Source organism: Triticum dicoccoides, chromosome 1B, assembly GCF_002162155.2.
Source record: "Triticum dicoccoides isolate Atlit2015 ecotype Zavitan chromosome 1B, WEW_v2.0, whole genome shotgun sequence".
NCBI lineage: Eukaryota > Viridiplantae > Streptophyta > Magnoliopsida > Poales > Poaceae > Triticum > Triticum dicoccoides.
Window position 1 is genome coordinate 554,521,953 of NC_041381.1, and position 16,292 is coordinate 554,538,244.

Below are 16,292 nucleotides of genomic sequence, written 5' to 3' on the forward strand. Positions count from 1 at the left end.
CTTGCATGATCATGTAGTTGACATCGTATTTGTGGCAAAGCCACCATGCATAATTTTTCATACATGTCATTCTTGATTCATTGCCCATCCCGGTACACCGCTGGAGGCATTCATATAGAGTCATATCTTGTTCTAGTATCGAGTTGTAACTCATGAGTTGTAAATAAATAGAAGTGTGATGATCATCATTATTAGAGCATTGTCCCTTATAAAAAAGGCCAAAAAAGGGAGGCCAAAGCAAAAAAAATGCCAAATAGAAAAAAGGAAGGCCCCAAAAAAAGGGGAAATATAAAGGGGATAATGTTACTATCTTTTTCCACACTTGTGCTTCAAAGTAGCACCATGTTCTTCATATAGAGAGTCTCATTTGTTGTCTCTTTCAAATACTAGTGGGAATTTTTCATTATAGAACTTGGCTTGTATATTCCAGTGATGGGTTTCCTCAAAATGCCCTAGGTATTCGTGAGCAAGCAAGTTGGATGCACACCCACTTAGTTTCTTTTGTTGAGCTTTCATACATTTATAGCTCTAGTGCATCCGTTGCATGACAATCCCTACTCCTTATATTGACATCAATTGATGGGCATCTCCATAGCCCGTTGATTAGCCTCGTCAATATGAGACTTTCTCCCTTTTGTCTTCTCCACACAACCTCCATCATCATATTCTATTCCACCCATAGTGCTATATCCATGGCTCACGCTCATGTATTGCGTAAAAGTTGAAAAAAGTTTGAGATTAATTAGGGACTTCCGCCCATGACCCCTAGTGCTCACGCCATATAGGAGGCCCCATAGTTTTTTGACGTGAGGAGGTCCCTCCCTAAGCACAAAATCTGGAGATAATAACAGGCCCATTCAAGGCCCACACATGGCCGGATCTCCTGAGATTAATTAGGTTCTCAATCTACTATATCACTAAGCTTTCTAGGAATAAAAGGCCTCACAATCAATTGAGGTGTTTAATTAGAATTGAATCACTCGATTTTGACTAAGTCAACAATTTTTCAAAGCTCTCATTAAATTTCTTTTATACTATACGCTATGCGTCCTAATTTTTAAGTTCTCACAATTAATTCAGATCTTCAATTTAGAACTTGGTCACCTGATTTTGATCCGGTCAACAATTTCTCAAGGAGCCCTCCCATTTAATTATTTTAATGCACCATATTTCCTAATTTTGAAGCTTTTTATTTGATTGAGATATTCAGTTTTGAATTTGATTTATGATTTTGATCGGGCCAATGATTTTTTAAATCAATCAACACCAACCAACTAGAAAATTATATCAACCCCGTGCACCGTCTTACCACCTAGAAAAAAGAAGCGTCATCATGTGATGGTGCTCTAGCACCAATATAGTACATGTAGCCATCGACGCAAAAATTTACCCATAAAAATATGAGTTGATTAGCGCATAGCAAAGAATCACACCATGAAAGGCCCACCAAATAACTGCATTATAAATAAACATAAAATACACTCCATCGTCTCACCCATCCGCTAAACTAAATATTCCTCAGTTCCAAACAAAGGGGTATTAGTTCTTGGAAAATCAAATTTCTTTAATTTTGACCAAGTTTAAAGCCAAAAATATCGACATCCCCAATATTAAATCAAAAAATTATGGAAATTCATTTCATGATGAATCTAATAACACCAATTTGATATTACGAATTTCAATATATTTCTTTATAGAAAAGTGCACCTAACCCTTCTAGTGATTAAACAAATTCCCTATAGAAAAGGCTCTCCCGGATTACACCGCTGCCTCTATGCACCCTTTGCTACTCCTGATAGCGATTTTGATTGAAATCCTAAGGCGACGGCGCGAACGGCTTAACCTCTACAGACTGCACCCGTCAATTCTTCAATCAGAACAATGAAATAGCAGGGTTAGTAGTAGCACTATTGATTATTGTATTATCTTTCTCAGTTCTCATCTTATATATTCGAAATTATACATTAGATTTTAGTTTTTTAGATAAAGATTTTAGTTCTTCTTTGTTTGAGGGGAAGATTTTAGTTCTTCTGGTTGCTTGTTATGTGATGCCAATCGCTAAACAAACACTATAAAGACTTATTCATCTTAACCATCGCCTAAATGGGAGATAACTTTGCTAGAGCATTGTGTGATAATCCACATTGAACCAATATTAGCTGGCTAGCTCTCTTTGGATAACTATTAACATTTTTTATATTACGAGCAATCATAGAGTCGAATTATTTTGCACAAGAAAAGCGGCACATTATATAGTATTAAGATAGCTATTTTTTCAGGGTGGCCACGTTGTTTATCAACCTTGGCAAGTGACAGACCAGATTGCTCATTCGGTGAATCAATATCAACCACTCTCTAATAAAAAATATCAACCATACTCTAAAGAGTCACACCACAACAGACAACACCCTACGATACGATCAGCAGAGCTACCACTGAGAATCTGAAACCAATAACGGGAAGCAAATTTACTTACTGCTAGTAAAAGAATGATATCAGTAAACAAAATGGCCATCAACTTAGTTTGCAGGCAGACGGGACGCTATCAGTATCAGACCTATTGTTTTCGCCTCAGGTGATCTGGATGTGCTCTTCCCTCGGCTTGTCCTCGGGAGACGTCCTCGTCGTCGTCCCGGAGCCGGAGCTCCGGATCTCCTCTATCCTCCTGACGACCTGCTCCATCCTCGGCCGCTGGTCCGGATGAACGGCGACGCACGCCATGGCGACTTGGAGCAGCTGCACCATCTCGTCCTCGGTGTTGGGGTGCCTCTGCAGGTCGACGTCGAAGACCTCCGAGGTCCACTCCTCCCGGACCACGGACTGCACCCACCTCGGGAGGTGCTCGATGGAGTCGTCGCGGCCGGGGGACCTCAAGGGGGCCTTCCCCGTCAGCATCTCGAGGAGCAGCACGCCGAAGCTGTACACGTCGGACTTCTGCGTCGGCCTCTTGGCCCCCAGGACCTCCGGCGCGCGGTACCCGACGAGCCGCGGGTGGAAGTGAGGGGTGGCCATGAGCTGCGCGAGGCCGAAGTCCGAGACGCACGCGCTCAGCTCCCGCGAGAGGATGATGTTGTTCGACTTGATGTTGCCGTGGATGAACTTGCCGCCTGCTCCGGTGTGAAGATGAGCGATCGCTCTTGCGGCGCCGAGCGATATCTTCACTCTCGTCTCCCAGTCCAGTGGTGGTCTTCCAGCAGACTTGTTCCCTGTGTGTTCACAATAGATGGTAAGTATGTGATCATGTAACTTCGTCGTCTCAATACATATGTGGTAGTACAAAGATGCAAGTGAACTATACAGGTGAAGAAAAACGGCACCTATTCTTTTCTACACATTTCAGCATCCATAGAACAACAGTAGCTCAAAAGTCTAAAAAACTTATAGCTACAAAACTACAGCAGCAACTCCCTCAGAATGTTCATCAGAAGTTCAGAAAATAAGTAAAGGTCCTAAAATAAACAAATAAATAGCGAGGAAGGAACTTGTTGACATCAGCATCCACTGCCGTAATCTATCTTTCATTTTATTCAGCATGCTTACGACCGAGGGTCGAAGGCAGCATATAAGGAATGTATAGTACAGTACTAATGCTGTATAATCTTCTTATCTAATTCAGAATAACCAACTCGGAATTTCGTATATCTAAGGAATTGTCTTCATCGTTCACTTCGAGATTCCGAAGATTAACATAAAGGCGACCTCAGTTCTGACCATGCCAGAATGCATAGTTGGCACACTTACTTAGATTGCATTGAACAAACTTCAGGTTCCTAATTATTTCAGGAACAATTTCACAGTGCTACATATTTAAAGGCAATTTCTACCATAGAATTGCATCTACTTGTCATCTAAGTAAGTGATGAAAGACCAGGTCAAAATAAGTTTCAAAATTCAAACAGGTAAATGAAATGCATACTTGCATAGTGGTTCAAATCAAAGACTTGAGATAAAGAGCATACCATGCAAAGCAACTGAAAGGCTACCCGGTGTAACATAGTCATAGACCAAGAGCTTCTCGTCCTTGGAGTAATAGAAAGCACGCAAGGGAACAACACCCTGGTGCTGGCCAAGCCTGTCGATTATCTCCATTTGCTGTTCGAATTCCTTCTTTCCCGCCACCACCTCCTTCAGCCTCTTGACCACCACTGTCGTGCCATCCTCAAGAACAGCTTTGTAGGTCGTGCCGTAGCTTCCTTTTCCAAGGACTTCAGCTGAAGCCCTCAACAGATCCTCCAAGTCGAAATTATATGAACAGCCCTCAAAGAAAACTAATTTGTTCCTCTCTGCTTCTTGAACACCACTGCTGTATTCTGGCTTGGATTTTTCTCCTCTTCCACCCGCAACACCCTTCCCTTTGGATGAGGATGAAGCTGCGCGAGGCTCGCCGTCTCTCTTTCTCTTGCAGATGCATATCACGAGTATGATAATCAAAATCAACAATATTGCAGCTCCTCCAGCAAGTATTGCAATTATGATAATTTTGTGATGCTTTCTCCAAAACTTTTCCAAATTGCTTTCCTGGGAAGGTGGTGCATTCGGAGAAGGAGAAGGTGTGGTTCCTGGACATGGTTCCAGGGGAAACCCACATAGAAAAGCATTCCCCAAGAAAGAACTGGCTGGGAACTTCTGCAGAGAAGCCGGAATGGGCCCACTGAGGTTATTGTAGCTCAAGTTCAAATATCTCAATTTGGGGAGGTGAAGATCAGGGATCGGTCCAGAAAGAGAGTTGTTCTGGAGAGACAACCCAGTAAGATCAGTCATATTTTGCACTTTCAATGGGATTTCTCCAACAAATGTGTTGTACGACAGGTCGAGGTATGCTAGATTTGAGGACAGTGATGTAGGTATGATGCCCGACAAGTTGTTGCGCTGAAGGTAAAGAGAGTGCAGAGAAGGAATGGATGCTACATCAGGCGGTAGGCTAACAGTAAGACGATTGGACCGAAGGCTTAACACCTCTAAGGCATCAAGCTTGCCAAGTATGTTGGAGGGCATAGGACCAAATAATCCTACTGCAGGTAGTCGCAGCATACGCACACGCTTCCCATCTGGTGTGCATGTAACCCCAACCCAAGATGTGCAGACCTGCGTTGTGAGGGTCCAGTTGATCTTTCTTGCACGAGGCAGGGATGAAGCAAATGCAAGAAGGGCTTGCTTGTCAGAGTTCAGATCAGCCCCTTTGGCACAAGGAGGGTAAGGAAGGAACAGAGAAGCAGAAAGAAAAGCTATGAGCAAAAGATGTTGCATTGTTAGGATGGCTAGAGAACAAGGAGAACAAGAATTATAATCCGATGGTCATCAATGCTTCACTCCTGGTACACAAAAGGAAAAAGAAAGTCATGAGTAAGTGAGATTGGTTCTTATAACATCAAGATAATATGCAGTTCATAATTGGAAAAACATAGTAGAAGTGCAAGGGATTTTGGATACAAAAAATGAAGTGATGAAGCATAGGGGTTCCCCAATGTAGATAGTTACTTCATGATTAAGCAACTAACAAAACATCATTGCTTTAGGGACCATGAGAAAAGGCAAAAGAGAATTAACTATTTCCTTCTGTCATTGCAATAAAGGACCAATAATGTAGAACTACCAAGAGAGTTGTGCAGTTGGATGGAAGAAAATGCTTTCATCCATTAACAGTTTACAAGATGAATGTTCACTCATGTTTGCAATCCTGGGTCTGATTTTGGAAAATGTAATATCAGATTCCTGGTCCTGCCAAAGAATAGCAAACTTGATGACCAGAAAGGAGTCTATTGTGAGATTAATAGGATTTGACACAGGGTGTGTCAGGCTATCAATCAACCACAGTTTCTAATGGCAAAGGAGACTACTTACACAGACAGTAGAAATGCAGCTCTGTTCAATAGTGCCAACATTACTTAAGATCCAAGGAACCTAGATACAGCATCTCTCAGTGTTGCAAACACCAACAGCTTTCCACGCTTTGCGTCATAATTGATCCTTGTTAGTGGCATCGAAAGCCGGAGGAAAGCTCATTATTGGAACAAAAACACAAACCCATAACAAAATGACAAAGCGCTACCACCCATCGACATGTTCAGGGGTCCATCAGATTTTCTCAACTGCTACATACCAACCTCCCCTCCCAGAGGAACATTACAACGAATGACACCCTTGTCTTTCCTTTAGACTAACCAATTAAGAGCCCCACCCCCGTTGTTAATCGGTGCAGCTCTGAGCTTTATATTTCTGATATGGGGCAGGTCTGATCATGTGCTACAATAAAACGAAACCTACATCACAACCTACATATCTTTTTATAAAGCATCCCGGCACTCCTCTTTATCCTTTTCTGTACTGTACAGGACACCCCAGTTTTCTTAACGCCTAAAGAAGGCGCTCGGTCCTTGCCAGAAAGGACGCAAGGATAGTGACAAGGCGGGATTCCAACAGGACTTGCAATAGATAAAGGAAAGCCACAGCACACTGGTGAACTCCTTGGCTGCACTGATGGAATGGAACATGCACAAAAGCAACAATGCAGAGCACCTAACCAGCGAGGCTTGATTACTGTCTACATGTAATTTTCTCAAGGACCAAGCTAGCGCTTTGAAAGAAAGCAGCAGCACCGAACCAAAAGTCCAGCACATAAAGCAGGTGGTCTCAGATGCGAGCCGGGATGAGGATTCCTTTTCTTTCATGGTTTCGGGGGCGGCGTGGGGCTCTCTGCGGATTAATGGACGGATGCACCATGTGTGTGATCATGGGCAGCAGGCAGCTCGTGTGCCGTGCTGGCAGCACGGCACACGAGCTGGCACGATGGTAGAGCAGGGCATCTCAGGCTTCACGCCATGGGACAAATGTGCAGAGCAAGAGATATCACTGTCTCCGCACTACGTACAAACAGTTTGCTGGAAAACGTGACATACAAACAGTCCACAGTTGTGGCTGCAGAAATGTAGCGTGGTGAAGTACTTTTTTTTTTTGCGGGTGAGTGAAGTACTTTTCTTGCAACAGTAAGATTGTACAGTAATTTATAGGAGAGTTCATGCTTCCATGTTCTCCTAGAGCATTTAAGGTTGGAAATTGTACGAGTAAATTTGCTCCTTGCACATGCAGTGGAAGCAGGATAAAGAGTGGAACGCTAGAGCACCTACCAAATCTACAAATCGAAGAAGAAATGGCATGGATTGATCACAGTGAAACACTCATGGAGGGTCCTGAATTTAACACCTTTTTAAAGAAACCCCAAATTAATAGCACTAGGAAACAAACGTTGCCCATACGTTCTAGTATCTTTACTTTTACTTATCTTGCAACAGTAAGGTTGAAGTAATTTATAGGAGAGTTCATGATTCCATGTTCTCCTAGAGCGTTTAAGCTTGGAAGTTGCACAGGTAAATCTGCCCATTGCACATGCCTGGCTTGCTGACTAGTACAGTATTATTTTACAGTTGCAAGTTTTTACAGGTGCAGCAGCAACGCTGAGTGGGATCAGGAAATAAAAGATTAAAGCGCCGAAGTTATAATTGCATCAGCTAATCACAGTGAAACACTACAGGGTGTGCGTTCGGCTCCTGAATTTAACACTTTTTAACAGGAAACCCCAAATTAACAGCACCAGGAAACGAACGTCGCCCATACATTCTAGTGGTATCTTTGCTTTTACTTTGTTTTTGATGAAAAGAAAAGAAAAAAAGTGCGCAACACAACCGACCAGCCACACTCCAGGAAATCGTGCGATTAGCCGCGACAGAAACGAGAGGAACGAACTGCATTGTGCTGAGGCACGAGGTCCAATACATACCTCGCGAAAATCCCAGCCTCGGCGAACTCCCGCGCCGTGGGCGCAGACCAGCACGGCAGGAAGACACAGCGCGAACCCCCCTCCGGCGCCGGGAAGAGAATTCCGGCCTCCTTCGCCGCCCCGCGAGTCGAGCAACCGCCCCCCTCCGAACTCCAAGGCGCCGCCGCTCGCCCCTGGGGTCCAGCCGACGACTAGGGCCAAGATCAGGCGCCGAGATTGCTGCTCCAGGAACAACCAACGGCCCGCGGCATTCCGCCGGCGCCTCCCCCTCCCTCCCGGCCGAACCCGCCGTGAGCAGCCGACCTGAGTCGTCTCGTCCCTCCTTCCTCTGAGAGAGGTAGTGCAGTACAGTGCGGTTGTGCGGGAGAAGTGCGCGGTCAGGTCAGGTCAGGTGCGCGCGCCGTGTGTGTGCAAACTGGCTGTGAATTTAAGGCCAACTCTGCGGGACCACATTTGGCCTGTCTATGTTCGTTTGGTTAGAAACATCAAAAAAAAAAAAAATGGCCCAATGCGCCGACGCAAATGGACGTCCGTCCGTTTTCTGTTTGTCCGCGACCCATATTCGTGCCAAATTTGGTCAGGGTTTTTGTCGAAGACAGGGCGCGGACGCACGCCCTTGTCCTCCACCGGCTCATCTGTCGAGGGCACAACGTTCTCATTTCACCCTTGTCCCACAAAAACCCTCCCGCTCTCGCCATGGCCACCGTCCCGAAGGATGCCGCCATTTCGGAGGCCACCGACGCCTGCCTGATACGTCTCCAACGTATCTATAAATTTTTATTGTTCCATGCTATTATATTACCTGTTTTGGATGTTTATGGGCTTTACTTTACACTTTTATATCATTTTTGGGACTAACCTACTAACCGAAGGCCCATCCCATATTGCTGTTTTCTTGCCTATTTCAGTGTTTCGAAGAAAAAGGAATATCAAACGGAGTCCAAACGGAATGAAACCTTCGGGAAACTTATTTTTGGAACAGAAGAAATCCAGGGAAGCTTCGAGGAAGCCACAAGGGTGGGGGGCGCCCCCCCTACTGGGCGCGCCCCCCTGTCTCGTGGGCCCCTCGAGCGTCCCCGACCGACTTCTTTCACCTATATATTCCCAAATACCCTAAAACATCGATGGAGAAGATAGATCGGGAGTTCCGCCACCGCAAGCCTCTGTAGCCACCAAAAACCAATCGGGACCGTCTTCCGGCACCCTGCCGGAGGGGGGGATCCCTCACTGGTGGCCATCTTCATCATCCCCGCGCTCTCCATGACAAGGAGGGAGTAGTTCACCCTCGGGGCTGAGGGTATGTACCAGTACCTATGTGTTTGATCTCTCTCTCTCTCTCTCTCTCTCTCGTGTTCTCTCTATGGCACGATCTTGATGTATCGCGAGCTTTGCTATTATAGCTGGATCTTATGATGTTTCTCCCCCTCTACTCTCTTGTAATGGATTGAGTTTTCCCTTTGAAGTTATCTTATCAGATTGAGTCTTTAAGGATTTGAGAACACTTGATGTATGTCTTGTCATGCTTATTTGTGGTGACAATGGGATATTCATGTGATTCACTTGATGTATGTTTTGGTGATCAACTTGCGGGTTCAGTGACCTTGTGAACTTATGCATAGGGGTTGGTACACGTTTTCATCTTGACTCTTCGGTAAAAACTTTGGGGCACTCTTTGAAGTACTTTGTGTTGGTTGAATAGATGAATCTGAGATTGTGTGATGTATATCGTATAATCATTCCCACAGATACTTGAGGTGACAATGGAGTATCTAGGTGACATTAGGGTTTTGGTTGATTTCTGTCTTCAGGTGTTATTCTAGTATATGAACTCTATGATAGATTGAACGAAAAGAATAGTTTCATGTTATTTTACTACAGAATCTTGAATAGATAGATCAAAAAGGATAACTTTGAGGTGGTTTCGTACCCTACCATAATCTCTTCATTTGTTCTCCGCTATTAGTGACTTTGAGGTGGTTTCGTACCCTACCATAATCTCTTTTGAGCGTAAACGGAGTGACTCTTTGTTGCGTGTTGAGGGATAGTTATGTGATCCAAATATGTTATTATTGTTGAGAGAACTTGCACTAGTGAAAGTATGAACCTTAGACCTTGTTTCCTACCATTGCAATACCGTTTACGCTCACTTTTATCGCTTGCTACCTAGCTGTTTTTATAATTTCAGATTACAAATACCTTTATCTACCATACATATTGCACTTGTATCACCATCTCTTAGCCGAACTAGTGCACCTATACAATTTACCATTGTATTGGGTGTGTTGGGGGCACAAGAGACTCTTTGCTATTTGGTTGCAGGGTTGTTTGAGAGAGACCATCTTCATCCTACGCCTCCCACGGATTAATAAACCTTAGGTCATCCACTTGAGGGAAATTTGCTACTGTCCTACAAACCTCTGCACTTAGAGGCCCAACAACGTCTACAAGAAGAAGCTTGTGTAGTAGGCATCAAGCTCTTTTCTGGCGCCGTTGCCGGGGAGGTGAGTGCTTGAAGGTATATCTTTAGATCTTGCAATCGAATCTTTTTGTTTCTTGTTTTATCACTAGTTTAATCTATAAAAGAAAACTACAAAAAAATGGAATTGAGTTTGGCTCATACACTTCATCTTTTTAATATCTTTCGTGAGAATGATGGTAAAGAAAGTTGTGCTCAAGTGCTAGAAGAAGAAGTCTATAAAATGTTTGGCACTAAATCTTTGAACGAAGAGCATGATTGCAATGTTATTAGTATGAATTCTTTGAATACCCATGATGCTAATATATGCAAAGCCACAAGCCTGGGGATGCTATGTTTGATGAATATGTTATTTTTTGTCCCCCAAGTTTTGATGAGAATATTTATTATGATGAAAGAATGTCTCCTATTTATGATGATTATATTGATGAAAGTGGATTTGGAGAGGTCATGACTTTATTTAGTGATGAATCCACTATTTCGGAAGAGGTTCCAATTGATTATGAGAACAAAGTTGCTATCTATGATGATTATTATGATGACTTGTATGATATTAAGAATAATGATAACCATGAAACTTGTCATCATGATTTTAGTTTTCAATTGGATTATGCCTCACATGATAATTATTTTGTTGAGTTTGCTCCCACTACTATTGACGAGAATAAATTTGCTTATGTGGAGAATAGTAAAATTTCTATGCTTGTAGATCATGAAAAAAATGCTTTAGGTGCTGGTTATATTGTTGAATTCATTCATGATGCTACTGAAAATTATTATGAGGGAGGAATATATTCTTGTAGGAATAGCAATAATATCAAGTTTCCTCTTTATGTGCTTAAAGTTTTAAAGTTATGCTTGTTTTGCCTTCCTATGCTAGTTGATTATTGTTCCCATAAGTTGTTTGCTCACAAAATCCCTATGAATAGGAGGTGGATTAGACTTAAATGTGCTAGTCATATTCTTCATGATGCTCTCTTTATGTTTCAATTCTTATCTTTTATGTGAGCACCATTGAAATCATCATGCCTAGCTAGAAAGGCATTTAAGAAAAGCGCTTGTTGGGAGACAACCCAATATTTAACCTTAATGTTTTTGTGTGTCCACATGATTATGCTACTGTAGTAATCATGTTTTATAGCTTTTTGTTTCAATAAAGTGCCAAGTAGAACCTTTGGGAAGACTTGGGTGAAGTCTATATGATCTTGCTGTAAAAACAGAAACTTTGCGCTCACTATATTAGCTGCCATGTTTTACTGGAGAGTGATTTTAGGTTGATTATTTTTGCAGATGATTAATAGACAAATTCCTCAGGTCCACCAATTTATTTCAGAATTTTTGGAGTTCCAGAAGTATACGTTTGATACATATTACTACAGACTGTTCTGTTTTTGACAGATTCTGTTTTCTATGTGTTGTTTGCTTATTTTGATGAATCTATGAGTAATATCGGAGGGTATGAACCATAGAGAAGTTGGAATACAGTAGATATTACACCAATATTAATTTATAATGGGTTCACAACAGTACCTAAGTGGTGATTTGTTTTCTTATACTAACGGAGCTTACGAGTTTTGTTTTGAGTTTCGTGTTGTGAAGTTTTCAAGTTTTGGGTAAAGATTCGATGGACTATGGAATAAGGAGTGGTAGGAGCCTAAGCTTGGGGATGCCCAAGGCACCCCAAGGTAATATTCAAGGACAAAAAAGAGCCTAAGCTTGGGGATGCCCCAGAAGGCATCCCCTCTTTCGTCTTCGTTCATCGGTAACTTTACTTGGAGCTATATTTTTATTCGCTACATGATATGTGTTTTGCTTGGAGCGTCGTGTATTATACTAGTCTTTGCTTTTTAGTTTACCACAATCATCCTTGCTGTACACACCTTTTGGGAGAATCCTACTTTATTGGAATTTATTAGAATACTCTATGTGCTTCACTTATATCTTTTGAGCTAGATAACTTTTTCTCTAGTGCTTCACTTATATCTTTTAGAGCACGGCGGTGGCTTAATTTTGAAGAAACTGTTAATCTCTCATGCTTCACTTATATTATTTTGAGAGTATCTTAGAACAGCATGGTATTTGCTATGGTTATAAAATTGGTCCTAGAATGATGGACATCCAAGTTGGGTATAATGAAAACTATCATAGAAGTGAATTGGATGCTATGATCAATTTGATGCTTGATAATTGTTTTGAGATGTAGAGGTGGTGATATTAGAGTCATGCTAGTTGGATAATTGTGAATTTAAAGAATACTTGTTTTGAAGTTGGCAAGTCCCGTAGCATGCACGTATGGTAAAAGTTATGTAACAAATTTATTGCATGGGGTGCTCTTTTGATTGCCTTCCCTTGTGTGGAGGTCAGGGGCGCGCGATGGTTAACTCCTACCAACCTCCCCCTAGGAGCATGCGCATAGTGTTTGGTTTTTGATGACTTGTAGATTTTTGCAATAAGTATATGAGTTCTTTTTGACTAATGTTGAGTCCATGGATTATACGCACTTTAATCTTTCCATCATTGCTAGCCTCTTCGGTACCGTGCATGGCTCTTTCTCACCTGGAGAGTTGGTGCAAACTTCGTCGGTGCATCCAAACCCCGTGATATGATACACTCTATCACACATAAACCTCCTTATATCTTCCTCAAAACAGCCACCATACCTACCTATTATGGCATTTCCATAGCCATTCCGAGATATATTGCCATGCAACTTTCCACCGTTTCGTTTATCATCATGACATACATTACTATTGTCATATTGCCTTGCATGATCATGTAGTTGACATCGTATTTGTAGAAAAGCCACCATGCATAATTTTTCATACATGTCACTCTTGATACATTGCCCATCCCAGTACACTGCCGGAGGCATTCATATAGAGTCATATCTTGTTCTAGTTTCGAGTTGTAATTCATGAGTTGTAAATATATAGAAGTGTGATGATCATCATTATTAGAGCATTGTCCCTAAATAAAAAAGGCCAAAAAAAGGAAAGGCCAAAGAAAAAAAGAAAAAAAAGAAGAAAGTCCCAAAAAAGGCAAAAAGAAAAAAAAATAAAAAGGAAAAAAAGGGGACAATGTTACCATCTTTTTCCACACTTGTGCTTCAAATAGCACCAGGTTCCTCATATAGCGAGTCTCATATGTTGTCACTTTCATATACTAGTGAGAATTTTTCATTACAGAACTTGGCTTGTATATTCCTACGATGGGCTTCCTCAAATGCCCTAGTTCTTCATGAGCAAGCAAGTTGGATGCACACCCACTTAGTTTCTTTTGTTGAGCTTTCATACATTTATAGCTCTAGAGCATCTGTTGCATGGCAATCCCTACTCCTCATGTTGACATCAATTGATGGGCATCTCCATAGCCCGTTGATTATCCTCTTCAATGTGAGACTTTCTCCCTTTTTGTCTTCTCCACACAACCTCCACCATCATATTCTATTCCACCCATAGTGCTATATCCATGGCTCACGCTCATGTATTGCGTGAAAGTTGAAAAAAGTTTGAGATTGCTAAAGTATGAAACAATTGCTTGGCTGAAACTAGGGTTGTGCTTGATGGGAGTATTTTGTGTGAGGAAAATGAAGCATAGCCTAACTATATGATTTTGTAGGGATAAACTTTCTTTAGCCATGTTATTTTGAGAAGACATGATTGCTTTGATTAGTATGCTTGAAGTATTATTATTCTTTATGTTAATATGAACTTTTATTTTGAATCATTTGGATCTGAACATTCATGCCACAATAAAGAGAAATACATTGAGAAATATGCTGGGTAGCATTCCACATCAAAAATTTTGTTTTTATCATTTACCTACTCGAGGACGAGCAGGAAATAAGCTTGGGGATGCTTGATACATCTCCAATGTATCTATAATTTTTGATTGTTCCATGCTATTATACTACCTGTTTTGGATGTTTATGGGCTTTACTTTACACTTTTATATCATTTTTGGGACTAACCTACTAACCGAAGGCCCAACCCATATTGTTGTTTTTTTTTGCCTATTTCAGTCTTTCGAAGAAAAGGAATATCAAACCGAGTCCAAACGGAATGAAACCTTCGGGAAACTTATTTTTGGAACAGAAGCAATCCAGGGAACTTGGAGTACAAGCAAGGGAAGCTTCGAGGAAGCCATGAGGGTGGGGCGGGCGCCCCCCTACTGGGCGTGCCCCCCTATCTCGTGGGCCCCTCGAGCGTCCCCCGACCAACTTCTTTCACCTATATATCCCTAAATACCCTAAAAACATCGATGGAGAAGATAGATCGGGAGTTCCGCCACCGCAAGCCTCTGTAGCCACCAAAAACCAATCGGGACCTCTTCCGGCACCCTGCCGGAGGGGGGATCCCTCACCGGTGGCCATCTTCATCATCCCGGCGCTCTCCATGATGAGGAGGGAGTAGTTCACCCTCAGGGCTGAGGGTGTGTACCAGTAGCTATGTGTTTGATCTCTCTCTCTCTCTCGTGTTCTCTCCATGGCACAATCTTGATGTATCGCGAGCTTTGCTATTATACTTGGATCTTATGATGTTTCTCCCCCTCTACTCTCTTGTAATGGATTGAGTTTTCCCTTTGAAGTTATCTTATCGGATTGAGTCTTTAAGGATTTGATAACACTTGATGTATGTCTTGCCGTGCTTATCTATGGTGACAATGGGATATTCATGTGATTCACTTGATGTATGTTTTGGTGATCAACTTGCGGGTTCAGTGACCTTGTGAACTTATGCATAGGGGTTGGCACACGTTTTCGTCTTGACTCTCCGGTAGAAACTTTGGGGCACTCTTTGAAGTACTTTGTGTTGGTTGAATAGATGAATCTGAGATTGTGTGATGCATATCGTATAATCATGCCCACGGATACTTGAGGTGACAATGGAGTATCTAGGTGACATTAGGGTTTTGGTTGATTTCTGTCTTAAGGTATTATTCTAGTATTAACTCTATGATAGATTGAACGGAAAGAATAGCTTCATGTTATTTTACTACGGAATCTTGAATAGATAGATCAAAAAGGATAACTTTGAGGTGGTTTCGTACCCTACCATAATCTCTTCGTTTGTTCTCCGCTATTAGTGACTTTGGAGTGACTCTTTGTTGCATGTTGAGGGATAGTTATATGATCCAAATATGTTATTATTGTTGAGTGAACTTGCACTAGTGAAAGTATGAACCTTAGGCCTTGTTTCCTACCATTGCAATACCGTTTACGCTCACTTTTATCGCTTGCTACCTTGCTGTTTTTATAATTTCAGATTACAAATACCTTTATCTACCATACATATTGAACTTGTATCACCATCTCTTCGCCGAACTAGTGCACCTATACAATTTACCATTGTATTGGGTGTGTTGGGGACACAAGAGACTCTTTGCTATTTGGTTGCAGGGTTGTTTGAGAGAGACCATCTTCATCCTACGCCTCCCACGGATTGATAAACCTTAGGTCATCCACTTGAGGGAACTTTGCTACTGTCCTACAAACCTCTGCACTTGGAGGCCCAACAACATCTACAAGAAGAAGGTTGTGTAGTAGACATCACTGCCCCATAGCCCCGAAGAAGAAGAAACTCAAGAAGATGCTAACGTCGGAGCTGCTCACCCGAGAAACTGCGAGGAGGGCTGGCCGTAGGGCCAGTGCTGCAGAGAGAAAAGTCGCCGGCCAGGCCGCTGCCGCTGAGGATAACGAAGCCCTCGTTGGCAAGGCCATGCAGGCAGCGATGGAGCACAACCTCCTCATGCTAGGGTTTAGCCGACCCAGGTTGGCCATTCTTACCACCATCACCATGGCAGCGGCAGCACGTGCTCGTCAGCCTGTTGTGGGTCGGATACCCAAGCATATCCATGTCCATGGATAAAATTGCCATCCTTACCCTCCATAGGGGATGTCACCGAGGTCCTCCACAACACTGTAGATGGTTGGTCTACAGCCGATGCACGATCATGGTGCGACCCGCTTCTCCACCTCGTCGTACGGTAATGTGATCGTGCCGGCTAAGGGAGACCTGGACTAGGGGGTTCTTAGGCCGCTGA

The 16,292-nt window shown here is 42.5% G+C and overlaps 1 protein-coding gene across 1 annotated transcript; it reads right to left on the reverse strand.

Moving 5' to 3' along the window:
• Positions 1-2,334: 2,334 nt before the first annotated feature.
• On the reverse strand, positions 2,335-8,160 carry LOC119348700 (probable inactive receptor kinase At5g58300). The gene is made up of 3 exons (XM_037616673.1): positions 7,775-8,160; positions 3,960-5,312; positions 2,335-3,206 (listed from the first exon to the last, which is right to left on the reverse strand). The coding sequence occupies exons 2-3, from the start codon at positions 5,245-5,247 to the stop codon at positions 2,572-2,574; spliced, it is 1,923 nt and encodes a 640-aa protein (XP_037472570.1). The 5' UTR covers positions 5,248-5,312; positions 7,775-8,160; the 3' UTR covers positions 2,335-2,571.
• Positions 8,161-16,292: the final 8,132 nt, after the last annotated feature.